This window comes from Phocoena sinus, chromosome 19, assembly GCF_008692025.1.
Source record: "Phocoena sinus isolate mPhoSin1 chromosome 19, mPhoSin1.pri, whole genome shotgun sequence".
Classification (NCBI taxonomy): Eukaryota; Metazoa; Chordata; class Mammalia; order Artiodactyla; family Phocoenidae; genus Phocoena; species Phocoena sinus.
In genome coordinates this window covers 17,647,219-17,675,015 of record NC_045781.1, presented here as the reverse complement: position 1 = coordinate 17,675,015, position 27,797 = coordinate 17,647,219, and the positions used below count along the sequence as shown (strand labels likewise).

Sequence of the window (27,797 nt, the reverse complement as noted above, 5' to 3'; positions counted from 1 at the left end):
CCTCTTGTGCCGCTACCTTGCCTCCATCCCAAATCCCAACCCCTTCCCACTTAACTCCCGGCCCCACGGGCCAGAGCGCAAGCCGGGCGCAGATATACTTACAAACTGCCTCTTGCCGCCTCTCCGGACCCCCAGGAGCATTCTTGCTGCAGGGGTTGGCCAGACCGACACTGGACTGACAAGCAGAACTCAGAGCCGAGTACCACTCCCTAAAGTGGGCCGCCTGCAGCGGGCCTAGCCCCAGACGCCTTTTGTACGCAACGGACTTCGCAACAACCACGTCTGCCATTGGCTCTGCTTTTCCCAAGACCAATCAGAGCGAAGGTTACTGCACACTCGTCGCTCATGGCAACCAGCGGGTACCTCTCAAATCCTCTCCAGGGCTGAAATCGTGTGCGCTGTTCATTCTCTTATTGGCCAGTCACGTGTCGATCTCTGAGTCCATAGGCTATCCGGCGCCAGAGGAGGTAGAGGGCGGGCAGGATGAAGGTCTTGGAGAGCGCGCAGGAGAGAACCCGGAAGTGGGGCGCCGCAGGTAATGTCGCGGGAGACCCAAAACGGCCCTGGCGGGCTCGGCCCCCGCCCTGGACTGGATGGAGGAGCCACGGCGCGGGAGTGTCAGGGGCCAGGCAGGTGACGCAGATGAGGGACGGGGCTTCTAGGACAGGAATTTCCTGGTTTTTAGACTTTGGCTAATAATCAAGCCTCTTAAAGAACACTCTGCAGACGGGCCCCTGCCAAAGAGGCCGGGGCTGGGAGTGGAATGCGGGGCCGTGTGCCGGAGACCCTGCTCAAGTGCCGTCTTGTATTCCGCTCACTAGATCCAGGCCGCCGATGGAAAGGAACACCCCTGATGGCACAGGCCCCATGCACGTGCCGTTTGGGCACATTGTGGCCAATGAGAAATGGCGCGGGTCGCAGCTGGCACAGGGAATGCAAGGTCGGTGGGCTCCCTCTACTGAAGCCCTCTGTCACCTCAGCCCACTTTTTAAAAACGTTCTACCTATTGCCGTGTTTTCATCCAAGGCTCACGGAACTTATTTTCTTTTCTGTATTTTAAGGAAAAATTAAACTCGTTTTTGAGGATGGCCTGACACCGGTAGATTTTTACTTGTCTAGCAGATCCTGCATTCTTTATATCACCGAAGCTGATTTGGTGGCAGGAAATGGCTACAGAAAGAGACTTGTTCGGGTTAGAAACGTAAGTACTGAATTAAAGAAACAAATTGAAAATTGACTTCTATCCCCCTGTCTATCCCTTGGAATAATTTATATAAAACCATTGGCCATTCCAAGCACCCTTGGATAGCTTCTTAGTCTTGAATGGAATTTTGTTACAAAATAGTTTCCTGTCTCTTTTTTTTTTCATTGAAGTCCAGTAAACTTCAAGGGATTGTAGTAGTTGAAAAAACGCACACGAGTGAACAGTACTTTCCAGCCGTACAGAAATTTACTGTGCTGGATCTGGGGATGGTGTTGCTTCCAGTGGCCAGCCAGACAGAAGCGTCCTGTCTCATTATCCAGTTGGTAAGTACTGATTCCCACTCCTCCACAATAGCCCTGTGTTAGGACTCTTGACTGACCTTCCTGGACCTGTTACTCTGACACACAGCTGCCCTTATTATAGGTACAATCCATCAGGTCACTCTATCAGTGACTGGTTTGGTTTCTAAAACCTTTTTGCGGAATTTAAGTTCAGAAGCTGCCTCTTCAGCTAGCTGAGCTTGCCCCCCATTCTAGGCAAGCATGTAACAAAGCAAACAAGTTGGAGACCTGATTTTAGCCTCCCAGGCTGTGAGGACTCCATCATGCACTATTCTGCACTTAGGCTGGTGACATTGGCAACAGCTTCTTCGCCTCATCGACACGTATCTTTTTCTTTTTTTTTTTCGGCCGGGCCACGCGGCATGTGGGATCTTTGTTCCCCGACCAGGGATCGAACCTGCACCCCCTACATTGGAAGGGCAGAGTCTTAAATACTGGACTGCCAGGGAAGTCCCGCCATGTATCTTTTGTCTGCACTTCTGTCTGCAAGTTCATGTGTTGGTTTTTTTTAACCTAGTGGTTTTCCATATAGTTCATCTTTTTTTTTTTTTTTTTTTGCGGTACGTGGGCCTCTCACTGCTGTAGCCTCTCGCGTTGCGGAGCACAGGCTCCGGACGCGCAGGCTCAGCGGCCATGGCTCACGGGCCCATCCGCTCCACGGCATGTGGGATCTTCCCGGACCGGGGCACGAACCCTTGTCCCCTGCATCGGCAGGTGGACTCCCAACCACTGCGCCACCAGGGAAGCCCCCATATAGTTCATCTTTTAATAATTTTACTGATGCCTGAAAAATTATATTCATGGTATATATGAGAATATTTGCAGTGGTGAATCAAGCTGAACCAAATGGAAAAACTAAATTTCCACAGAACAGAATTTTAAGAAACCTCCAGTCTTCTAGAGGGCACTCATGTGCTTTTCCTTTCATCCCGGTTCAGGTTGAAGAGCAAACCAAAGAGCCCAGTAAGAACCCTTTACTCAGGAAGAAACGGGCTCTGATCTCCGAGCCAGCCCTCCTTCGAACTGTGCAACAGATCCCAGGAGTCGGGAAAGTTAAAGCTCCTCTCCTGCTCCAGAGGTTTCCAAGTATCCAGCAACTAAGTAATGCTTCCATCCAAGAACTGGAGCCGGTGGTTGGACAGTCAGTGGCCCAGCACATTCATGCGTTCTTCACCCGGTCCAGGTGATGGCTCTTCCCATGGCATCTCCTTTACAGGACGAACCACAGGATCTTGTTTTCTTTCACATTAAGAAACAATATTTCCTCTCACAGAAACTAGGGAAGGATGAAGTGAGGCCTGAATGGCACCTGCCAGTTGTCCTGGCCTGCTTTCTGGGCTCAGGTATCTACTTCAGGTCGTGTGCCCCAGATGGCACTGTCCGCACCCTGCTAGCATGAAGAGGGCTGGTGGACACCTTCCTAAGGGAGTCGGTTTAAACAGGGACTCTCAAGATTCAGCAAAAAGCCAGCTTGGGCAGATTTTAATGTGTGACCTTCACCTGTATCTATCATGGAAGGTGGTGGATGTGACCGTCTAAAGGAAACAAACCTACAATGAATGAAGCACTGTGTACCATAAGCCCCTTGTTCCTTCTGGCAGAGCCACTGTTCTTCAGGTCTGGTCTTAATACACCTGTGCTTTGAGGGTGGCTGCCAGTGTAAACAAACAATTGTCCTGCCTTTTATCTTCCTTCCTTCCTTTCTCCCTCCATCCCTCCCTTCTGGGTAGCTGCACAGTTTGTTTGTAATCACTGAGCATGACTTCTGAACACAGAAAGCCTGGAGTCCAGAGTTCCCATTTTAAAATAAAAAGCCAATGTGTACGAGGGAGGGAAAGAATGTGTTTGTAAATGTATCGCCCAACAATGGGAAGAGAAAAGGGAAAATGGCAGGTGCAGCTGCATCCAGAGAGGAGAGCCTGGGGATCAAAATGTACAACTGCTCATTCAAAAAATAAATACAGTTAAAGAGGCTATATGTTTTCAGGGATACTAAGATAACTTGAGAGCTAAGTCCTGTTTTGTGAAATGTTAGTAATTTTTAAAAATCAAATACAATAAAAACATTTTGTGCATTAGGGTAAAAATGATTTGAAAGAGGAGGGAATTAAAGTGAAATCAAAGTGGAAACCATTAACTCAGGCAAATGAATGCATTTATGTAAATATTTATACAAAAATAGCCCTAAGAGCAATGGATACACTTTCCCAAATATGGTTGCTTCCCTTTTGATATTACACACTAGAAAATATTTAAGTTTGTTAATTCTCAAAATTACATGTCAATGATATATTTTTAAAAGCTATATAACTTGTACTATGCCAACAGTGAATCTTATTAGAGTCACAGTGTCATCCAACGTATATATAGCAAGAGAAATCAGTTGATAAGAATGTCATTTTAAAAAGTCAAATAGAGCTCTAAACTTGAATCATTTACATCCTGACCTTATACAATGTTTTTAACCCTTCTTAAAGACTCTTAAAATATACAACTATGTACTTTCTACTTTAAACAAAATGAAAAATGTTTTGAGTATCAAACAGTATATTATCTACCTTGTAGACAGCATCTTCATCTAACACTGCCACTGTGTTAGCGACTTTTAAATGACATAAAATAGAAGAAAAGTTGCTCCTAAATGGTTGTTTATAAGTCATGACAAATTTGGCACTAGACTTTATCTGGAAACAGCATTCATATTATTTAGAAGTAATAGTAAAATCTTGTTGTTTTAGGTTAATGAATTCCCCTTAGGAAGGAACTCTTTGGGACAGTTTTTAGTAACACTAATTTAAGTCTATCATTATTGTCCCTTGCCCTGCCTTAATTTGGGGTCATCTGAATTCTGAGTTAAGGAACTATCCATCTATCACCCAAGTCTGGAAACCTACAAATAGGACCAGTATAGGAAATCCTAATTTAACTGTGATAGTAAGTAGCTAAGAGTCTTAATTATAGTCGTTAAAAACAGCCATATGTCCACATTATTCTATTTACAATACTTTATATAATAAATAACTTGCAGCAGTATGGTGAGACTCCCCTAATAAGTTTGTTTTCCACAAATTTCTAGAGGTTTCTTGTTACTGTCATTCATAAAAACATATCAATTGTAGGTTTACGCTGTGAGAAAATGGGATTTGAGAATATTTAGAAATTTTCCGCTATGGCACAAATATGAAGGCCCAGTCAGCACGGGAAACGCTTTTGTTTCCTCACGTTAGTACAAAGAACTGTCGGAGGTGAGAAGGCTGAACGGAGAGGGGAGCTTCTTCTTGACCGGAGGCCCCACAACCCTGACCCCAACCGATGGGAGGCACAAGGTGCTCGCCGACTTCTGTCTGTTCTTGTTGGTGTTCCAACTCAAAAAGGACAGCTTTTTCGAGATTTTCTTGGTTTTATCAGTTTTATCATCATCATCTGTGGCTAAGCAGATCATGGAGTAAGTTTTCTGCATTCCCACAGAGTATGTGGCACATTTACTATGCTGCACACAGAAAAGGAGAGAGAAAGGCGTTAGAAGTCAAGATGTCAGAGAAACGATTGCGAAGTTTGAGGCTCAGATTCTGCACTCATAGCATCCTCTTTAAAATTACGTTGACATAATTCTGAAACTCAGTGACAAATGCTTATATAGAATTAGGTTCTTAACAAGGACAATTCTTAAGGAATATACTCAGTAGTAGTAACTTAGGCTAGAGACCACTACCTTTTAAGGTTATTACATTTGAAAAAGTAATATATACTCATGGTCAATGATATGAAAATGCATGAGGTGAACAGCAGGTGTCCCTCCTACCTGGGCTTTCAGGCTCTTCCCCTGAGGTAACCACCATCTGTTACACTTTTAGAGATAACATTCGTATACAGGTATTGCTATGTGTGTAAGTATAAATCACCATTTGTCTTTCCTTAGGAATGCACTACACACACTTGTCCGTACCCTGCTTTCTTCACTTAATGTATCCTGGATTTCAGTGCACACCAACAGATACAGATCAACTTCATTCCCTTTAAAGACAGTACAGGGTCCATGTGATGAGGATATTAAATTTTTCCAATTTTTTAAACGTGAAATAAACATAACGTCAAATTTACCATTTTAACCATTAAGTTCTGTTTATTTCACCAGTTTAAAGATATGCCCTCCCATGTGCCTGGACCCTCTCACTCCCTCTCTCCTCCAGGTATCCCCTCCTTTCTGCTCTCCTGTCTCCTAAACCTTTCCCATCTGCACACAAGCTGACTGTGCTATCAACACACACACCTTTGAAAAACTCTCCTTTACCCCTACGTCCCCTCCCAGCTACCACCGCAATATCTCTGCTCCCTTTCACAAGTCTTCCCTTTCTCTCATTCACTTGTTTCCTGTCCTCATCCAGCATGCTCCCCACTACCCAGTCCCCAAATCTTCCTGGGGCACCTCTCTGACACTCTCAGGGCCTTATGGAGCACAGCTGGAAATTACTGCACTCGTCTAAATCTTAGATTATACAGATGAGGACCATGAAGCCTGCTGAAGGTCAAACAGCTTATTAACAGCAGGCAGGGCCTGATTCCAGGTCTTTGATTCCAAGCCTGGGGTTCTTTCCACGACATCAGTGGTAGTCAGAATGGTGGTAGTCTCCATTTTCCCGAGGCTCAGAGCAAGTCTCTGACGCCCAAGGTCATGGAACTGGTGAAAGCCAGGATTCAAAGGCAGGCAGTCTGAATACAGAACCCTTGCTTTCACCCCTACGTCAGATTCTTCATTGGCCTGGTTCAATCAGAAATGTGACAGGACTAACAGATAAGCCTTTCAGTCTCTTCAGGGGCAGGGCTGCTCTCTAAAGCTGCAGGTCCTCCGGCTGTGCCTAACAGACTCCGGCCCTCAGGCCAGAGCCCAGCACTTTTATATATCCTCTTGGACAAACTTCTTTTGTTTCTGGTTGAGACCTTGATCACTAGTCTAACAATTCTACGGATTCCACCTCTCAAAGTGCCATTTTTCATGATCCCTTCTCCCAAGATGCTCTGAGTCCCTTGACTCCTTTATCTTCTTTTTTCTAATTGAGTTATAATTCACATACCATAAAATTCACCATTTTAATACAATCCAGTGGGTTTTAGTATAGTCACAGGGTTGTGCAACCACTAACATTACCGAATTTCAGAACATTCCCACCCCCTCCAAAAGAAACCCTGGGGACTTCCCTGGCAGTCTGGCGGTTAGAACTCCGTGCTTCCACTGCAGGGGGCGTGGGTTCCATACCTGGTCAGGGAACTAAGAGCCTGCAAGCTGTGCGGTGCAGCCAAAAAAGAAGGAAAAAAAAAGAAACCCTGTCCCATCAGCAGTTACACTCCCCATTCCCCGACGCCCCAGCCCCTGGCAACCAACCACTAACCTACATTCTGTTTCTATGGGTTTGCCTATTTCTTACCAATGGAATCACACAATCATTCACTCTCCAACCCTCTCTAAGTCTGAGTTCTGTTGCCATTTCCCCATGAAAAATGTCCTTTTGTCCTGCTGCCAAATATAATAGACATGGCTCTGCTTCCCTCATTCTCCACGTCTTAACTGTGTTCAGCACAAACCACCGCTCTTTCCGGGCAGGATTTTCTTCTCTTGGTTTCCGAAGCCCCACTTTATCCCACCTGTCTGCACTCCCCTTCGCACCTACTTCTAACTGACCTCCAGACGCCTGTGGTGTCTCTCGGGGTTGAGTCCTCCACCCTCAACCCCTTGAGGGTACTTTCGTTTAGTATCTTACAGCTTTAAATATCATCTCTGTGCTGATAATCCTCAAATATTTAGTTCTAGGCTGACATTTGCCTTGAACTGAAGATCTGAACATCCAGCTGCCTACTTTACCTTTACATCCAGATGCCTAATGGCACGCGAACCACACACAACACTTGTTTTTCTCTCTCCTCGGCCTCCCTCACCCTTGCCCCGTCTCCCGTCATTAAGAAAAATGATGCAGTAGTTCAAGCCAAAAGCTGTGCAGTCCTCTCTCTTTCCCGATCCTTTTTTTTTTTTTTTTTGCGTTACGCGGGCCTCTCACTGTTGTGGCCTCTCCCGTTGCGGAGCACAGGCTTCGGATGCACAGGCTCAGCGGCCATGGCTCACGAACCCAGCCGCTCTGCAGCATGTGGGATCCTCCCGGACCGGGGCATGAACCCGTGTCCCCTGCATCGGCAGGCAGACTCTCAACCACTGCACCATCAGGGAAGCCCTCCCGCATCTTTTTTATATAAGTCATCTACAAATCCATCAGCTCCATATCCAAATTACATCTCAGGTGCACCCCACCTCTCTACACCTCCATTGTCACCCCCTAGTGGGACGGTGCTAACGTCATTGGCCTGGGTGACTGCCACAGCCAGCTTGCTCTGCGGCCACCCGGCTGGCCTCCAGACAGCAAGATGGCCTTCTAAAATAAACATCATCCCACGTCACTCCCCGTCTCAAAAGGTTTCAAACTCCCTCCACTGCCGATGAAGCCCTGCCTCCCTCCCACCGCATTTCCCTCCACTCTGGCCCTTGTCAAGATGCTCGGGCTGAAAGGCCTTCTTTTAGTTCCTCTAGCAGGTGAAGCTCATTCCTGCCACAGGGTCTGGTCTCTGCACCTGTTGGTGCCCCTGCCCACGTGCTCTTGTACCTCTTCACATGGCTGGTTCCTCCTGTGACTCAAGCCTCAGGGCAAGCCCTGCTCAGGAGCCCCTCCCAGCTCCAGTCATTCTAGCACATTACACATTTTATTTCCTTTACAGCACGTACCCAAAATCACAACCACTTATTGCCTATTTAGTGCCAGCTTTGTGGGGGCAGGGACCTTATCTGTCTAATTCCAGCTGTAGCTCCAACACCTGAGAAGGGCCTGGCACACAGTTGATGCCCAATCGATATTTGTTGAATGAATAAACACATACTGTTCTAGAGGGAAGCGTCCAAGGTACATAATTGAATGCAGCAAGCACAGAAGAGTGCGTATGCCACAATTCCTCCGACTTGGGGAAACAAAGGGATGTAACTGTGCACATGGACTTGCACAGGCTCAGACGCTTCCCAAGATCTCCCAGGAAACAGCTAACACTGTCCCGGACGACGTGAGGAGAGCATCTTCCACACATCATCTCAAGCCCTTCTGTATCAATTCAGTATTTTTTTTAACCATGAGTATGTACTACTTTTGCAATTGAAAAGAATTTAACCAATTAAAATAATTGGTTAAAAATTATTAATTTTTATATTAATTAATTTTTATATTATATTATATATATTTATATTATATAATTAATATAATATATTGATTTTTATATTATAATTTTTATAAAATAATTATTTTATAATTATTTCATAATTATAAAAATTATGAAAAATAAATCAATTGGTTCTTTTACCTATAGCAGGGGTCCCAACCCCTGGGCCGTGGACCAGTACCAGTCCACAGCCTGTTAGGAACCCGGCCGCACAGCAGGAGGTGAGTGGCGGGAGAGCAAGCAAAGCTCCATCTGCCGCTCTCCATCTCTCCCCATCTCCATCTCTCCCCATCGCTCCCCATCGCTCCCGTTACCGCCTGAGCCACCCCACCCACCCCGCCCCACCCCTCATCCGTGGAAAAAGTGTCTTCCGCAAAACCGGTCCCTGGTGCCAAAGAGGCTGGGGACCGCTGATCTACAGGATTAAAAAAAAAAGCTTTCCAGTGATCTCTCTGACCCAAGTTGAGCACATCCCAGTGATGACGGGCTTAGGAGTTCAGTCGTTTGTGGCATGTTACAAATGCAGGCAGGAGGCAGGGGTCCGGATAAAGACCTCTGGGGCTGGACTCACACTGACTTCACTCCACGTCGCTGTTTGCTGCCAGGGGCCATCAGCACTCACCATGGACGATGTGGCATCCAGGAGGCTCACGACCTTCATCTCAATGTCGTTCTGGCCAAAGCTCTTCAGCAGCTTCATAACCTCACTCACAGTCAGCCACTTACAATCCACGTCTTGAATGGAAACAATATAATCCCCTTCCTTGGCTCCTGCCACCTATGAAAGCATGATTTAAATAAAGGTCAATGTTCTGTTCATTCAGATCCCTAAAGCAGTTCCCAAGTTCATTAATAAAATAGTTATCTGGGGCTTCCCTGGTGGCGCAGTGGTTGGGAGTCCGCCTGCCGATGCAGGGGACACGGGTTCGTGCCCCGTTCCGGGAGGATCCCACGTGCCGCGGAGCGGCTGGGCCCGTGAGCCATGGCCGCTGCGCCTGCGCGTCCAGAGCCTGTGCTCCGCAACGGGAGAGGCCACAACAGTGAGAGGCCCACGTACCGCAAAAAAATAAATAAATAAATAAAAAGTAAAATAGTTATCTGCACAAATTTGCTTCAAGAAGGCAAAAATTAATCCTTTTCTCTTTGGGCAATAAAGGTATGAGAGGCGTTTCACATAAAGCAAGGCCTTTTACATAGAGGAACCCTACATTGAATCACCCACATACATTTGTTTGGGCAGCTCTCTTTATATTTTACCAGTTTCACTGTCTGCAAAGATGCCAGGGAGTTTTGCTCCCAATTTAGAAGGGTCCACACTTACGGCAGCAGAGCAGTACGGATCCAGGAAGTGGACTTGAACCGGGGAGTGTCCTCTCAGGGTGAACCCCAAGTCTCCTTCTTCTGCAGTGAAGTGAATGCTTCGAGGAGGCGTCCATCTCTTATTAGCCGAAAACACAGATAAAGGGCCCTTTGGAATAGAGCATCATTAGCTGTAGGAGCTGAAGGCTGAATCAGGAACTTTTGAAAACCAAAAGAAATGATGCCTTATTGTCCTTACAGATTTCATTCGGCCCTGCTCCTAGACTAATGATACCATCTGGGATACGTGCTACAGAGTCATACAAGAATGTTAATTGACATTTGCTCTAAAAGATCCAACATATTTAAGATAAAATTATCTTTTTAAAATTATCTTAATTTAAATAATCTTATATAACATCTCTAATTAAAAATCAAAAACATCTAAAAGTAGCCTTTTACATACTTGCAATTTATAAAACAGCTTTCCCCTCAAGTCATTATGAAATAGATGTTCAACATACCAGCTTCTGGAAGAAGTCAGTTACTGTCACCTTGGAGAACTGTGGTGGTATAATTTCAACCTCTCGCTCAGTTTTAGCTGGAAAAGAAGATTAAAAGTAAAAGCATAAATGTTTCTCTAATTGAAAGTTACCCTTGAAAACTCAGGCCTAACTCCATTTGGGTATCTACTATGAGCTATATCCCACTCTGGGGCTGGGACAGAGTAGTGACAATAAGACAAATTCCCTGCCTTCGAGGAGCTTATTTGTATTCTAGGGGACATCCAATGGTATTCATAAAATCCTACTGAGAAGTAACCTACGTTTCAGGTGTGGCTGTTATAGAAATACCATGCTTTCAGCACAGTTTCGGGCGAGATGTGCTTCCTCTCTTCAGTATTAATGTGTGATGCGAGGATTTCACAGTGAGAAGTGGGTTTGCCAAATCTCCACTATCATATTCACGGCAGGCTCAAGCCAACCCTTCCCATGAGGCTAGTCAGTGTCTAACAAAGGATCCCAGTGCAGGCTAAGTATACATGAACAACAGCATAAAAAGAAAATATGGGGAAGAAGACTGGCACTGCCAAGAAGACTGACACACCCCTGTATTCACGGGACGGCCCTGTGGTTTCTTACAAACGAACTGCTTCACACAGCACTGGGCTCAGACAGGTTACTCATCCACTACAAGAGTGGTGCCACCACCCCCAGACAGCCTCGCCAGGAGCTGTGCATCTCCCTCCCTCTGTGGAGGTTGTCTCTACTGTGTGGACAAGGGGGTCAGGGAAGTGGCCTGTGTCCATGAAGGAGAATCCCTGAGCGCCATTCCTGTTTCCACCAACCAGCTTGATCACCTGGAACAAAGACTTTGATCTCTCTAAGCCTCCACTGCCTCATCTTTAAGATGAGGGTGATACCAGTGTCACCCTCATAGTACTGGGGAGCGAGATCTCACTTATATGTGGAATCTAAAACGGCCAAACTCTTCAAATCTATTTATGATAAAAAACCCTCAATGAAGGGGGTATAGAGGGAACAAATCTCAACATAATAAAGGCCATATACGACAAGCCTTGCAAACTTTTCCTCTAAGATCAGGAACAAGACAAGGAAGCCTACTCTTACCATTTTTATTCATCATAGTATTGGAAGTCCTAGTCATAGCAATTAGTCAAGAAAAAGAAGTTAAGGCATCCAAATCAATAGTAAAACTGACACTATTTGCAGATGACATAATCCTACTTAAAGAGAACCCTACAGACTTCACCAAAAGACCGTTAGAACTAATGAATGAATTCAGTAAAGCTGCAGGATAAAAAATCAATATACAGAAATCCATGGCATTTCTATACACTAATAACAAACTATCCGAAAGAGAAATTAAGACAATCCAATTTACAATTGCATCAAAAATAATAAAACACCTAGGAATAAATTTACCCAAGGAAGTGAAAGACCTCTACACTGAAAACTATAGGACATTCAAGAAATTGAAGAAGACACAAATAAATGGAAAGATACTTCCATGTTTGTGGATTGGAAAAATTAATATTGTTAAAATGGCCATAATACCCAAAGCAATCTACTAATTCAACGCAATCCATATCAAAAATCTAATGGCATATTTCACAAAACTAGAACAAATAATTCTGAAATTTGTATGGAACCACAAAAGATCCCGAATAGCCAAAACAATCTTGAGAAGGAAGAACAAAGCTGGAGGTATCATGCTCCCTGATTTCAACTATACTGTGAAGCTACAGTAATCAAAACAGTATGGTATGGGCACAAAAATAGACACACAGATCAATGGAACAGGCCTGAAAACCCAGAAGTAAACCCACGCATAGATGAACAATTAATTTATGACCAAGAAGCAAAGAACAGACAATGGAAAAAGGATGGTCTCTTCAATAAATGGTGCTGGGAAAACTAAACAGCCACATGCAAAACAATGAAACTAGATCAGTATCTTATACCATACACAAAAATTAACTCAACATGGAGTAAAGACTTGAATGTAAGTCCTAAAACCATATAATAAAACATAGGTGGAAACCTCAGTGACATTGTTTTTAGTGATATTTTTGTAGATCTGACTCCAAAGGCAAGGGAAACAAAAGCAAAAACAAACAAATGGGACTACGTCAAACTAAAAAGCTTCTGCACAGTGATGGGAACTATCATCAAAATGAAAAGGCAATTTACTGAATGGGAGAAGATAGTTGCAAATTATATATGTGATAAGGAGCTACTATCCAAAGTATATAAAGAACACATACAACTCAACAACAAAAAAACAACTCAATTAAAAAGTGGGCAGAGGGTCTGAATAGGCATTTTTCCAAGAAAGACGTACAGATGGCCAACAGGCACATAAAACAACACTAATTATTAGGAAAATGTAAATCAAAACCACAATGAGATATCACCTCACACGTGTTATAATTGGCTATTATCAAAAAGACAAGAAATAACAAATGTTGGAGAGGATGTGGAAAAAAGGGAACCCTCGTACACTGTGGGTGGCACTGTAAATTAGTGCAGCCGCTATGGAAAAACAGTATGGAGATTCCTCAAAAAGGTAAGCATAGTTCATATGACCCAGCTATTCCACTTCCGGGTATTTATCTGAAGAACATGAAACACTAATTCTAAAAGGTATATGCACCCCTATGTTCATTGTAGCATTGTTTGCAATAGCCAAGATATGGAAACAACCTAAGTGTCCATAGACGGATGAACAGGTAAAGAAGATGTGGTATATATACATATACAATGGAATACTACTCAGACAAAAAAGAAAAAAAAAAAAGAATGAAATCCTGTGACATGCAACTAAATGGATGGACCTTGAGGATACCGTGTTAAGTGAAATAAGTCAGAGGAAAAAAAAACACGATATGATTGGAATCTAAAAAAATCCCCCAAAACAAATGAACAAACAAAACAAAAACAAACTCATAGATACAGAGAACAGATTTGTGGTTACCACAGGGGTTTGTGGCGGGGAGGGATGGGCAAAATGGGTGAAGAGGGTCAACTCTATGGTGATAGATGGTAACTAGACTTGTGGTGGTGATCACTCTGTAATGTATACAGATGTTGAATTATAATGCTGTACACCTGAAACTCATACAATAAAAAATAATAAATAAATAAAGTCAAACTCATAGAAGCAGAGAGCAGAATGGTGGATGCCGGGGGCAGTGGGGGGTGGGTGCTGTGAGAAAATGTTGGTGAAAGGGTACAGAGTTTCAGTTATGCAGGATGAGTAAGATCGAGAGGTCTAACAGTATGGTGACTATTACAACACTATATTGTATATGTGAGGGTAGATCTTAAGTGTTCTCACCACACACACACACACACAGACACGATGAACTAGATTTTGAAGAAATTTTCAATGCCAAAGTAAAAACTTTTCCCTGCACCCCCTGGATCCACTGTATCAGTGAGAATTTTACTTCTTGTTTCATAATAAAAATAATTTTTGTCTGGGGGAAAAAAAGAAAGAAAGAAAATGGAGAAAACAGGGTAAAGATCAAGACTTGGAGCAGGAATAAGGATGCAGGTGGCTTTCAAACTACGGAGCCAGAGGTAAAAGACAGATAGCAAAGCACGGTTTTCCAGACGGCAGGTGGCACGTGGGTGGGTGTGGAGCGTAGGGAAAACGTCGAGGCGAAAGGCAGCTCCTGGGGTCTCCTGACTAGCGGTGGGGGCTGTAACCCCAGGGAAGGCCGTGAGACTTTAAGGAAAGGAATCTAGAGGAAGCAAGCCAGGGAGAGGAGACCCGCAAGAATGCCAGGAGGGGAGGTGTGTTTGGGCAAGACCGTCAGCAAATAGGGTGGAGAGGAAAGTGAGGGCAGAAAGAACCAAGGTGGCAGGGCCCTGACGCCATAGGTGGCGTGTTGAGGGGCAGGAGGGGGTCGGCTGCCAACAAGGACGAAGACCATAAAGAAGGCCCTGGATCTGGGAAGGAGGAGGTGAGGACTCCAGGGCAAGAGCAGCACGCGGCCCTGTCCCAGTGCCCGGCACACAACGAGGGTTTGCCCGGCCCCTGCAGGAGGAGCGCCCGAGCGCCCCTGCCTCTCACATGGCACACTCTGCACCTGGCACCAGCACCCAGGCCACTCACAAATGATGTCGGGAACATTGATCAAGCTCAGCAGGTCATAGTCGTCACGGAGCTGAGTGTACTTGAGCCGGGACCGCTGGTGTGCCGCAGACAGCACCTCCTGCAGCACCTCGATGTTCCGGAGCTTCTTGCACAGGCTGGCCTCCCTCACGGACTCCTCGTGATGGGTAACAGCTCGGCACAGATGGGACTTGCCTGCCCACAGAAAATCAAGACCACAGGACACATGTCGTAAACTGCAACGTGAGTACCTCAAGGAGAGCCCGAGTGCCCAAGGATTCGCCCAGAAAGGTGGACGTTCTCTTTTCTGAAGGATCTGCCTGGATGGCTTCAGTCCCTCTAAATGTGTGTACAATATGCTCACTTGTGTCTATAAATCTTTCATTCAGCAAACATTTACCAAACATTCTAGGCATTAGAGATAAAGCAATGAACAAAAACTCGCCTCTGCATTCGTGGACTTTAAATGCTAGTGGTTGAAGACAGATAATTAACAAGCAAAGAAATGTGTAATGGGTCGTGTGGCTGTAAGGTTCTGGAGAAAAATAAAGCAGAAATAAAAATAGGCAGATGTGGCATGAGAAGATGGGGAAGGGGGAGTCTCCCTTCTATTACGGGTGATCAGAAAAGGCCTTTTAGAAGGTAACTTTTAAGCGGAGCCCTGAAGGACGTGAGGGAGCAGTCAAGAGGATATCTGACAGAAGAGCGCTCCTAGAAGAACAGCAGCAAGTGCAAAGGCCCTGGGGCAGGAGCATGCCTGCATGTTTAAGGACAACAAGGAACTTGGGAGTTTGGTTGGAGGGAGTGAGGGCTGGAGAGAAGGGTAGGGAATGAGGCCAGAGAGGAACAGGGGCTTGACCATGTCCAGCCTCACAAGTTCAGGTGAGGAATTCTGCTCCACCTCTGGGTGAGATGGGACCACGAGGGCTCCCTGCTCAAAAGCTGGGCAAGCTGTGTGACCTCTCTGGGCCTCTGTTTCCCCAGATGAAAAATGGGGAGTCATACCATATGTATCTGACAGGGTTGTGTGAGGTTTAAGCGAGTCAATGTCTGTTAAGTAAGCACTACGTAAGCTTGGACCAGGGTGGTAGGTAAGAAGTGATCAGATTTGGGATATTTTTCTAGGTAGAGCCAACGGGATTTGCTAATCAAATGCGGGGATGAGAAAGAAAGATGAGGGCGGAGAATGCGTCCAAGGTTTCTGGCCTGCACACCTAGAACGATGGAGCTGCCATCCCTGAGATGGGGAAAGTGCATGTGTGGGGTGGGGGTGGACAAGATCGGGTGGAGGAAGAATTCACGTTTGGACATGGAAAGCATACTCACTCTGAGACCTGTAAGAGACCAAACTAGGACAATTCATTACCAGTTCTTAGATGTGGCCTAAGAAATGCGTCCTTCCAGATTAGCATGACCAAGGGCCATCCCCTGGACCCCCCCCCCCCCACTAGCGTGTTGGAAGATTGCCAAAGCTCTGGCTCCATTGTGGGAGCCCTGGTCCCTCGCAGAACCTGTGAGAAACACAGCTCTGGAAGCCCGTTGAGGCCAGAGGACTATGCCTCCTGGTTTCTGAATCCAGAGTGGCCACGATGACTCAGGAAGCCCTACTCTCCGGGCCCTGCCCTGGGGACCTGTCTGGAGCTAACGGGGAGTGGAAGTATCAGATGGGGCACAGGGAGGAAGGGAGCAGGAGAGCCGACACACACCCAGCCGCTGGCGCTGGTGAATGTTTTTCAGCGTGGCCAAGGGCGTCATCCCCTCTGGCATGTGGTCGTAGAGCTGGGACAGGCACTTCTCCTGGTGGTCCTCATCTGAGCCAGGCTTCACTGCAACAAGAACCACAGGATAAATCCCTTCTTGCGGCTGCGGTGCGGGCTCTGTAGACGGCACCGCAGACCCACTGAGAGATCCCTCTTTCAACCACATCCCCAGGTTCCCTTCTCCAGCTTTACAAGGCACTTGGGATAACAGGTCTCCTTTCCACCCCTGGACATACCCAGGCAATCCAGCCCAAGGTCTCTGTGCAGGGGGCCCGGCACACTCTAGGGGCTCATGATTTGGCTCCAAGCCCCTGCTCTCCACCTGCTCCCCATCACCCATCTCATGAACCTCCAAGCACAGCCCCACCTCAAACCTCTGGGGGCCTCCATGCCTGCACCCTCCCTGGCACGTGTCCCCTCCTGACTTCACCAAACCACCCACTGCTACCTCAACACTTCCGGCCTCCGTTCCAGGGCTCGCTCAGATTCTGTTCTCACTCTAGCTGTCCTTTCCCTCCTCGTTCAGCTGGAAAAGTCCTCCTCAGAGTCCCCAGGCTAACTCGAATGGCACCGCCTCTGAGGAGCCATCCATGACTACACCAAGGACTCCAGCTGCTGCCTCGTTTGTGTTCCCACCACAGTGACTGAAGCACTGTATTTCGGCTGGTTTACACGACTTGTCCTGCCTAACAGACCATAAAATAACACTAGCAGGAGCAGCGGACACTTCCAGAGAGCCCACCACATACAAGGCACTATTTTTTTTTTTTTTTACAAGGCACTATTTAGCTTTGCGTAGAGGCATTTAGTTTTCACAACAGCCTGTGAGATAGGTTCTCTTCATGTCCCCATTTTACAGATGAGAAAACTGAGGCACAGAGCAGGTAAGTAACTTGCCCAAGATCACCCAGCTAGTAAACGACAGAGCTGAGATACGAACCCAGGCAGTCTTGGCCCCAGAGGTTTTCCTTTTCGTTACTCAGACGGCTGCCTTGATTAGCACCAATTGCAACGGAAGTCCCACCCAACCTCAGATCAGAGCCAAGACTATGGGGAGGAGGGTGAGGCACTCACTGCAGGCTGAACATTTAAGGAGGTGCCCCAAACTCAGCCATCAAGATATATATGATATTTTAATACAATTTTCTAAATATCAAAATTAATACAAAAATATTCATGATAAACAACCGATCAAGTTTTTTTTTTTTATTTCAGGTTCCCACGTGGCTCAGTAAGGCACCGTTACTGCTCTGTGTCCTTATTTAAAATTTTAATCACCAAGGATTTTTCTGTCTTAGTTTTGATTCATTTACAATTATAATGTTAAAATATTATCTCAATCACTGAGTTTATCCCCTTAGATTTCGTGCCTGAGGCGAGTGCCTCCCTGGTCTAGACCTGGCCCTAGATTCCAGGTGAAACATCATCTCCATGAAGCTGTCTGTTCCATCCCAGGCAGAAGGAACGCTACCCCTCTTCCTCCCACAGGAAGGAACTACATAACCCCTAATCCCACCCTGTTGCCTGGGCCAACATGTAATCCCCACGCTCTGCCCCTAGGCTGTGAGCATCTCCCAGGCAGGTACACAGCTCTCACTCATCTCAGAATCACCCAGAGGAAGCAAAACCACACCCCTGACCAAAGCCCAGAGCCCCGAGATGCCAAGCCTTACACTGGTGGTCGATGAGGAGGGTGGCTGTGAAGTAGTGGGCCAGGGCTTCGTAGTGGTGGGCCTTCACGCAGGCCAAGCTGGCCCAGGAGTATGGGATGTTCTCCTTCACTGGCTCCTGGTTCATGGCCGTGTACAGCTGCCGATAGACCTCTCCCACCTACAACGGAAAAAATGTTGGGAACGAGGAGGGTGGCACAGGGGCCCTCACGTATCCGGGCTGCAGAAGAAAAGCCCTTTCTTCTAGGCAGCGGCCCCTGCCAGAGGTCGCTCCAGAATCTGGGAGCAACTCCAAGGTCTCCTAGCGCTGTCAGTGTCAGAGTTAACAGGGAGATCAGGCCACTGTCATTATGCTGGTTTTTAGGCTAAGCTGCAGATGGAATCAGTGATCCGTATCTGAAACACCATTACTTGCCAAGAAAATGCAAGCCAGCACTCTGGCCAGCCTGGGCGGGCATGCTGCCCAGGTCACAGGCAAGCTGCCGTGGGAAGCCCCCGCTGCGTCCAGTGGGCCCACACCGACGAATCCCACTCACCCCGAAAGTCACGGGAAACAGCAAGGCTTACCTTGGCAGCCTCCTGAGCCACCTTCACCAGCACGAAGAACTCGTTCTGGATCCCAGAAAGGCAGATTTTCTCAAATGTGCTTTCTTGGGCTTGCGCCAGCATCATTTTCACCAGCACACTGAGCATGGCGGGACTCATATCGTAACTTGGAGTGTGAGTAAACGTCTCTTTCAGGTAGTTTAAAACCCCTACGATTGGAATTGGTTTGCACGTTAGTTGGGGATCATATTTATTTCACCATGCTGCTCAGGAGTATGGAAAATGACAGAAGCAAAAATATAAAACCGGTGTCCTGAAGCATCTTTAGGAAAATCGGATTCTCAATTACCATAAGATCCAGCAATTCTACTCCTAGGTATAACCCCACAGAATTGAAAGCAGAGACTTAAACATATACGTATACATGAATGCACATGGCAGCATTATTCCCAATAACCGAAAGGCAGAAACAACTCAAATGTCCATCCACGGACATGGGGATACACAAAATGTGGTATATACCTACAACGGAATATTTCAGCCTTAAAAAGGAAGGCAATTCTGACACACGCTACAACATGGATGAAGACATCACACTAAGTGAAACAGGTCCATCACAAGGACCAATGCCGTATGATTCCACTGGGTGAGATGAGGTCTCTGGAACAGTCAAATTCATAGAGACAAAAAGTAGAATGTTTCCCAGGGGCTGAGCGGAGGGAGGAATGGAGATTTAGTGTTTAATGGGACAGAGTTTCTGTTTGGGGTGATAAAAAAGTTCTGCAGATGGATAGTTGCACAACGATGTGACTGTACTTAGTGCCAACGAACAGTAATCCTAAAGATGGTTAAAATGGTAGCTTTGTTCTGTATGTTTTACCATAGCTAGAGAACTTTTGCTTTCCAGCTCTCTTCCAAAACATTTACGTCTGTATCAAGCAAGGAAACCAGCCTGCTCCCTATCCATTCCTGTCTCACCTGGGACACTTGTGAGAAATTCCATATGTGACTACACATTTGATGGAGGCGAAGGTAGAAGGCAGACAGAATGACGGAAGGGCTCTCAGGCGGACATGCTCACACTTAACCCCTGGGTCATTCAGAAATTCCGGGCTTTCCCCCAGGACCTCAAGAAAGATCAACTCAGCCACTCCAGTGGAAATTTTCATGCCGTAGCCCTCAGCTGACTTTTTTATGTGTTAGAAAAGTGTCACAGCATTAAATGACAATCAATCTGGAGCTGAAATAAAATCTCCGGCACAAATCCCATCTGACTGGTTCTTCTGGTGTTGCTGCAAAGCATACACTGCCCTGCAGAAGGAAGGCGACGGCTGCAGGCTGTCTGCTCCTTTCTGGGGTTCGCTTCTACTCTGTTCTCAAGCTTTGTTTTGTCCATATCTCTGGAATCTTAGAGACAGGTCACCAAGCGTACCTGCTGCAGAGTCCTCAGAAAGAAAGATGAGCCCAGAAAAGGATTTACAGTGAAAGAAATCAACTCCCACGTGGAATTTCACAGTGTCGTTTCCTCCCAAGGGATCAAGCATTTTAACCAAGCAATTCCATGATCAGCCAAAATGGCAAAGCCACAGTTCTTCACGGCCTTGCAGAGCAAAGTCAGATACCCCAAAAGTATCTGCCAGGGGTAACATTCCGAAACAGAGTGACAAGGACTGGCACAGAAGGAAACTCGCTGTGGAGCCAGCTCAGTGCATCACACGTTGGTCTGTGCTTGTCACTGCTTTTGCCCACTATTCCGTGGGCCGAGACTGCTGGTCACAGGCCCTGCTAGAGGGAAGCAATGCAGGACCCTCGAACACCCATGAGGCAGGCCTGCCCGTTGCACCTCTCCTGGCAGCCCCCAGTCCTCTACAGGCTGGCACTAAGTGTCACTTGGTAGGGGGCTGAGAAGAGCAACCTTGGGTGAGCGAGCTTCTCAGGATGAGCATAACAGAAAGGCAAGGGTAGTAATATGCACCAAACAGGCACGTCTGATGAAAGAAAAAAGAAAAAGCCTACGTTCCCACCATTTGAGAAAACTTATTCTCTTCTTCGAAACTGTGTTCAAAGAAACAGTCCATTCACCGCCATCTCTGGGGCCACTCGTTTGGAAAAGATTAATCGTTAACTACTGTGTACACAAGCCATATTCAGACAGAAACAGGGTTTGAGCCAATAAGCGATTTTCTTGGTGGGAAGATACACTGGCTCTGGAAACTGGCCTGGCCCTTTCAGGCCTGTGAGGCCAAGTGTGGGCCTGTGGAGGACCCACGAACCCCCTTCAGCTGGGGTACCAGGGCCACCTGGCAGGGCCAGGGCTCTATCCCGGCAGCCCTCGCAAAGACACACCTGCGGCTCTCTGAAAGGCATCCACTGTGCTCTGCAGCCCAGCTTCTGTCTGTCGATTGCACCGGGTCCCGATCTGTGTGTACAGGGCTCCAATGTTAAACAGAATGCTGGCCTTCTCCAGCAGCAAGTTCTGTTGGCTAACCGGAACCCCCGTGAGGGAGTCATACCTATTTAAAAGAAACGTCTTTTGAGAATATGAATTCCTTGGCTAGTGAGTGCCACCTCTGGGTAAAAATGGACAGAACTTAGTTCTTGAATAAAGCTCAAAGATGCACATGCAATGAGGTTTTATTTCCAAGCAAGATGATGGGCCTGATCATACTGAATAAAGACACCCACAGGCGCAAACTGAAATAGGGATTCTCAACCAGGACGTCCTTCCATAGGTGAGTGGATATACAGACCGTGGTACAGCTACACGGTGGAAAATTATGCAGCACTAAAAAGAAATGAACTATCAAGCCATGAAAAGACATGGAGAAACCTTTAATGCATGTGACTAAGTGAAAGAAGCCAATCTGGAAAGGCTACATACTGTATGATTCCAACTATATGACATTCTGGAAAAGACAAAAAGAATCAGTGGTTGCCAGGATTGGGGGTGGGGAAGGGTGAGGACGCCTAGGCGGAAGGCAGAGGATTGCGGGGTAGTGAAACTGTTCTGTGCGATACTATGATATGATGTGGATACATGTCATTATTACATTTGTCCAAACCCATGGAAGGTAGCCCACCAAGAGTGAACCCTACTGTAAACAACGGATGCTGGGTGACAGTGAGCCAATGTAGGTTCATCAGCTGTAACAAATGGAACACTCTGGTGGGGCGATGTTGACAGTGGCGGAGGTCGTGGGTGTGCAGGGGCAGGGGTTCTACGGGGACTCTCTACACCTCCCACTCAATTGTACTATGAACCTGAAACTGCTCTAAAAAATACAATGTACCAAAAAAAAAAAAAAAAAAAAGAAGGCGGCTTCTCCTAAAAGAAATATATCAAATCCTAACCCTTCATAATTCTTCCTGAAGTCTAAAAGACTCAGGATATGTTTTAAAGTTCACCTATCAACCAGGGGATAGATATGGAGCTTCTTCCTAATTCAACACTAAGGAGAAGTCACATTTGGCCCTTTCACCCACGTGCCGGCAGCTAACACATCTTTAGGAAAAGTCATCTGCCTTTCCTTCCAAAAGGAAGCATGGATAGCCATCTGCTGTGGTGAAATTAAACTCTGAATAGGCCCCTTAGCTACTGGGATTTACTTTCGTTTCACACAGCCCTAAGCAACTCAGAGAAGAGGTATAGCATCTCCAAAATATTTAGACAACACTAATCATGGTAAGTACCAACTCCGGGGAAGAATCCAAGGTTCTGCTTCAGTTTGTAAAATCTGATCTATTTCTGTCTGCTGCCCTTGTCACTGGGACAAAACCTGATTCCCACTCCCATGCCATCTGGGACGAGAATCTTGTTTCTTGTTAGTTCCACCTCAGAGCCCCCGTGTTTCCCCCGCGATAAAACGAGCATGAAAAAAATGCCTCTTCTCCTCGGCTCACTTGCTCTGAGAAGCAAGAAGCCATGGTCCGTTGGAGCCTTCACCCCCTGGATCCCCTTCATAAATAAACACTGGTTTATCTACATGTCTCCTGTATTAATGGGACAGTTAGAGAGAGGAGGCCACAGTGCAGAGGAGCCTCCGTGGGACAGAGGCTCCCAGCGGTGGCCAGAGTGGGAAAGCCCCAGCCCAGGCACGTACCAGGTAAACAGGATCCCCATTTGTCGGGTGGGTGGGAAGAATCGGCTCTCAACAAACCCCAGCTGGATGAAGTAACTCAGCAGCAGCTCGACCCCAGCCTCATCTCGGCTGGGCGTCCGACAGGCCTGAAAGGAAAGGAACCACTGAGGGGGTGAGGGGGTGACCGGGTGAGCATAGTGCAGACAGCCAGGCAGGGAAGATGCTCACACACGCTATTTCTCTGGAGCCTAGGCCCCAGTGCTGGTATCATGAACTCTAGGAGAGATGGGCAAGGCTGGAGTGAACTCATGAGTCCTGGAACCCAGCCCCAGACATGTATGTCTGTCCCCTCTGTGGTCTTCTTATGTGGCAAGTTGAATGGACGATTCTGACAGTTCCTCCCTACCACCTCCGACCAACAGCGATTCTACAAGGCTTCAGATGAAATAATGGGATCATCTGAAGACTCATCAAGCTCTAGTAGCCACCCTCCTCCCCCTGCCGCACACAGGAACATACCTGTCTCAGATCCATAAGATCTGCTATTTCATCTTCATAGAGGTAGCTATCTTCACTGTAATGTTCCAGAATAAAATCCTGTAAGAAAAATGAGATACTGTAAGGTGTGACTCAAAACCGTAAACAGGTAAAATAGTAATGTCTGAGGTCCCCCCCTTTAAAAATACATGTAGACGGACTTCCCTGGTGGCGCAGTAGTTAAGAATCCGCCTGCCAATGCAGGGGACACGGGTTCGAGCCCTGGTCCGGGAGGATCCCACATGCCGCAGAGCAACTAAACCCGTGTGCCACAACTACTGAGCCTGCGCTCTAGAGCCCGCGAGCCACAACTACTGAAGCCTGCGTGCCTAGAGCCCGTGCTCCGCAACAAGAAGCCACTGCAATGAGAAGCCCGCGCACCGCAACGAAGAGTAGCCCCTGCTCGCCACAACTAGAAAGGCTGCGCGCAGCAACGAAGACCCAACGCAGCCAAAAATAAATAAATAAATGTTTCTTTTAAAAAAAAACAAACATGTAGAATTCATAAAAACTTATGGGAGAGTGCACACTGCAGTGATTTTCTAAGTGGTGGGATTTATTTTCTTAATTTTATTTATGTATATTTTAAATTTTTGTTTTTGTTGCTTCAGTAAAAAGGGAAGTTGAAGTTATTTTTTATTTAAAAATGGGGACTTCCCTGGTGGTCCAGTGGTTAAGACTTCGCCTGCCAACGCAGGCGTTGCGGGTTCCATCCCTGGTCAGGGAGCTAAGATCCCACATGCCTAGCGGCCAAAAAACCGAAACATAAAACAAAAGCAATATTGTAACAAATTCAGTAAAGACCTTAAAAATGGTCCACATCAAAACCAAAATCTTAAAAAAAAAATGTCTTGGCAGCACAGTTAAGTGACTTGCAGAGTTCAATAATTCTAGCAAACATCACAGATATTCAGGGGCTCAGACCTTTGTCCTTTGGGCACAGGGTCTTCCTGGCAGAGGGAACTCACGTCTGGGGACTGTTACGAGGATGCTACCCTCAGGGTCTGTGATGGGAACCTTTGTGAGAGCAGCTCCGTGCACTTCCACAAACAAAGCACCCCTGTGAGACCTCCAACGGGGTCCAGTGTTTCATGACCACTTGGTGAGTTCATTCGGTCACAAGATACATTGACGAACACCTGCTATGTGCCAGGCACTGTTCACAGTGCTGGGGCTACTTCAGTGAACAAAACAAAGATCTTGCCCCATGGAGCTTATAATCTCACAAGGGAGCACAGACATTAAGTAACAGGCACAACAAATAGGTAAATTATATCATATATCAGGAGGAGGCAAGTATTACAGGAAAAAATAAGATGAGTATAATGGGTATGGAGAATGGATCCTTGCATAACATCCTCCGTAAGTGCTGGCTCTCCCTGGCTGCAAAAAGTTGAGGAGAGAGATTGTTCATTACATTTTCCCAAGTGTCTGTGAGTATTCTTTTTACACGCTTTCTACATTAAAGACCCTTCTGCTTTTTATATGTTCAATGAATACCTACACATACACCCATATACTCTCCACTTACAAAAATGGGACTGTACTCAATGAATATACAACATTGCTTTGCTTTTTTTTCTTTTCTTTTTTTTTTTTTTTGGCTGCACCATGAGGCATGCAGGATCTTATCTTAGTTCCCCAACCAGGGATCGAACCTGCACCCCCTGCAGTGGAAGCACAGAGTCTTAACCAGTGGACCATGGGGGAAGTCCCTGAAATGGTTTTCAAATGTAATTAATTGTGTTATTAGTGACATTAAGTATGGTGAGTATGATCTGGGGGACAAAGCTCCTCTAGGGCTTCTCTGATGACATCCCTGAGAGCAGCGTTAGAGCCACGACTCAGGAGATGCTCCAGGATGAGAACTGTATCCTTTCCAGAGCAGCACGCTGCTCTGTCAACTACTACTGTGGACACTGGCAAAAATGTTCTTAAAATTAGGAGAGAAATTACACTTAAAATGAGAAGTTAAAAGAGAAACTTTACGTCAAACTCACAGAGGTCAAAGAGGATTTTGATACATTCTAAATGTATTCTTGACTTTGAAATTTAGTAATCTAGGATTGATTTACACATATTTAGTAGAATAAAAAATATCAAGCTGAAACCCACTGTAAATATCGGGGGCAAGACAAGGATGTCTGCCACAACTGCCATTACTTAGCGTAATTCCGAAAGTTCTCTAGCCAACAATTTAAGAAAAGTAAGATATAGATGTTAGAAAGGAAGAAACAAAATAATTTTTGTGCAAAATAATGGTGTTTTTACAAACTCCAAGAGTGTCAACTAAAAAACCGCAAAACTAATAAGAATTCAGCAAGATGGCCAAAAAGTTAATACTAAAGTTAATAGTCCTATAAAGAATAGACTTGTGGTTGCTAAGGAGGAGAGGCGAAGGAGAGGGATGGACTGGAAGTCTGAGACTAGCAGATGCAAACTATTATATATAGAATGGATGAACAATGAGGTCCTATTGTATAGCACAGGGAACTATATTCAATATCCTGTAAAAAATCATATTGGAAAAGAATATGAAAAAGAATATATATATGGAGGGCTTCCCTGGTGGTGCAGTGGTTGAGAGTCCGCCTGCCGATGCAGGGGACATGGGTTCGTGCCCCGGTCCGGGAAGATCCCACATGCCACGTGTGCTCCGCAACGGGAGAGGCCACAACAGTGAGAGGCCCACGTACAGAAAAAAAAAAAAAAAGAATATATATATGTATAACTGAATCACTTTGCTGTACACCAGAAACTAACACAACATTGTCAATAAACTATACTTCAGTCAGAAAAAAAAAAAAAGTTAATAGTCTTCCTTTCTTACACAAACAATAACCAGTCAGAAAAACAGAACAGGGGATCAAAAACTTTCACAATTATAACAAAAGTACAGTATCCCTAGGGATAAAATTAATTAAGCAGATAACTATTAAACGTTACTGTAAGACGTAAGTTATTTCATTGTTTCATTTATTCATTAAATCACTTTTTTTTAAACAAGATAGACATGATCCCTGCCCCCATAAAACTTGCTGTTTGTTGATTATCAACAATTGGAAATATTACGTTCATGGATGAAAATGTACAATATTGTAAAGGTGCGATTTTGTCCAAATTAAGCGATGAATCTAATGAAATTTCAGTCAAAACCCAAAAGTGCTATTTTGGAGAAACCTAACAAAACATGGAAGTTAAAAACACGGAAGAAAAGCCAAGAACATTTTGGAAAGCATAGTAATAAAGAAGGATTGCTCCAATTGGTGTTAAAGCACACGGGGATTAAACAATGAAACCAGGTATGGAGCAGAAACAAACTGAAGCAGGTATATAACATAAGCCAGCATTCCAAAGAAGAGGAAAGCCTGGAGCATCCACCAGCTCCAGGCAGGAAGGAGGGGCACACAGGTGAATTTAAGGGAAGAACTTTTTTTTTTTTTTTTTTTGGGTACGCGGGCCTCTCACTGTTGTGGCCTCTCCCGTTGCGGAGCACAGGCTCCGGACACGCAGGCTCAGCGGCCATGGCTCACGGGCCCAGCCGCTCTGAGACATGTGGGATCTTCCCGGACCGGGGCACGATCCTGCGTCCCCTGCGTCGGCAGGCGGACTCTCAACCACTGCGCCACCAGCGAAGTCCGAAGGGAAGAACTCTTATAGTGATGTGGGCAGGGTTATGGGAAACCATAGGATTGTGCAGGACCTCCAGAGCCATTAGAACCAGAGTTGAAGGGTCAAGGGGGAGAAGGAGCTATGGGAACCTGGAGAGGTGGCTGCCTGAAGTGAGCATCCAACAGCCATGAGGACCTTCCCTGCTGGGGGGGATTGTAAAAGGTACCCAGCTGAGGGAGCTGAGGAGTTAAAAGCCTCGACTTCCCTTTCTTCCCATCCTCTCATCTGCTGATGCTACTCCCCCTCTGACACACCCAATAGAAAGCCACAGAGCAGGGTAGAGGAGGGCTGAGGGGGAGGGAGGGGCACGCAGTGCAATGGACAGTATCCAGCACCACAGATGGATTTTTTTTTTTTTGTATTTATTTATTTTTGGCTGCGTTGGGTCTTCCTTGCTGCGTGCGGGCTTCCTCTAGTTGCGGCGAGCGGGGGCTACTCTTTGTTGTGGTGTGTGGGCTTGCGGTGGCTTCTCTTGTTGTGGAGCACGGGCTCTAGGCGCACAGGCTTCAGTAGTTGTGGCACGCGGGCTCAGTAGTTGTGGCTCGCTGGCTCTAGAGCACAGGCTCAGTAGTTGTGGCGCACGGGCTTAGTTGCTCTGTGGCGTGTGGGATCTTCCCGGACCAGGGATCGAACCCGTGTCCCCTGCACTGGCAGGCGGATTCTTAACCACTGCACCACCAGGGAAGCCTCACAGATGGATTCTTTATACATAGTTCAGGAGAAACTGGCTACCCATTTTTTGGTGAAAATAAAAAGAGTACTACACCTCATTTTTTTTACACACAAATTCCTGATTG

General features: G+C 46.1%; 3 protein-coding genes across 9 annotated transcripts in view; 1 reads left to right on the top strand and 2 right to left on the bottom strand.

Annotated features, from left to right (window-relative positions):
- The window catches only part of CEP89 (centrosomal protein 89), an 81,001-nt gene extending 80,765 nt beyond the window's left edge, over positions 1-236 (bottom strand). For all 4 annotated transcript variants that reach the window (XM_032613756.1, XM_032613757.1, XM_032613758.1 and 1 more), the window contains exon 1: positions 103-236. In XM_032613756.1, the coding sequence (XP_032469647.1) occupies positions 103-141 (39 nt within the window). In that variant the 5' untranslated portion in view covers positions 142-236. The remainder of the gene's footprint in view (positions 1-102) is intronic.
- Positions 237-386: 150 nt separating this feature from the next.
- Positions 387-3,372, top strand: FAAP24 (FA core complex associated protein 24). 4 transcript variants are annotated; one of them, XM_032614293.1, is made up of 5 exons: positions 390-629; positions 822-940; positions 1,062-1,201; positions 1,375-1,527; positions 2,484-3,372. In XM_032614293.1, exons 1-5 carry the CDS (start codon positions 484-486, stop codon positions 2,730-2,732), a joined length of 807 nt encoding a protein of 268 aa, XP_032470184.1. In that variant the 5' UTR covers positions 390-483; the 3' UTR covers positions 2,733-3,372. The 4 variants fall into 4 exon arrangements, with proteins under 4 accessions (XP_032470187.1, XP_032470184.1, XP_032470186.1 ...); XM_032614295.1 differs by having other exon boundaries at positions 445-535; XM_032614294.1 differs by having other exon boundaries at positions 460-633.
- Positions 3,373-3,678: 306 nt separating this feature from the next.
- The window catches only part of RHPN2 (rhophilin Rho GTPase binding protein 2), a 59,389-nt gene continuing 35,270 nt past the window's right edge, over positions 3,679-27,797 (bottom strand). Inside the window, exons 5-15 of the mRNA XM_032614292.1 lie at positions 23,311-23,388; positions 22,813-22,937; positions 21,059-21,225; positions 18,734-18,921; positions 18,170-18,326; positions 16,443-16,562; positions 14,737-14,931; positions 10,617-10,693; positions 10,115-10,261; positions 9,416-9,571; positions 3,679-5,035 (exon numbers count right to left, since the gene is read on the bottom strand). Of these exons, the coding sequence (XP_032470183.1) occupies positions 4,769-5,035; positions 9,416-9,571; positions 10,115-10,261; positions 10,617-10,693; positions 14,737-14,931; positions 16,443-16,562; positions 18,170-18,326; positions 18,734-18,921; positions 21,059-21,225; positions 22,813-22,937; positions 23,311-23,388 (1,677 nt within the window). The 3' untranslated portion in view covers positions 3,679-4,768. The remainder of the gene's footprint in view (positions 5,036-9,415; positions 9,572-10,114; positions 10,262-10,616; positions 10,694-14,736; positions 14,932-16,442; positions 16,563-18,169; positions 18,327-18,733; positions 18,922-21,058; positions 21,226-22,812; positions 22,938-23,310; positions 23,389-27,797) is intronic.

Bases quoted from the DNA above. Each gene is read 5' to 3' on its own strand.
- FAAP24 (XM_032614293.1), top strand. From the start codon at position 484: ATGAAGGTCTTGGAGAGCGCGCAGGAGAGAACCCGGAAGTGGGGCGCC. The intron at 630-821 runs GCAGGTGACGCA...TCCGCTCACTAG, and splicing joins GCGGGAGTGTCAGGGGCCAG to ATCCAGGCCGCCGATGGAAA. The intron at 1,202-1,374 runs GTAAGTACTGAA...TTTTCATTGAAG, and splicing joins GACTTGTTCGGGTTAGAAAC to TCCAGTAAACTTCAAGGGAT.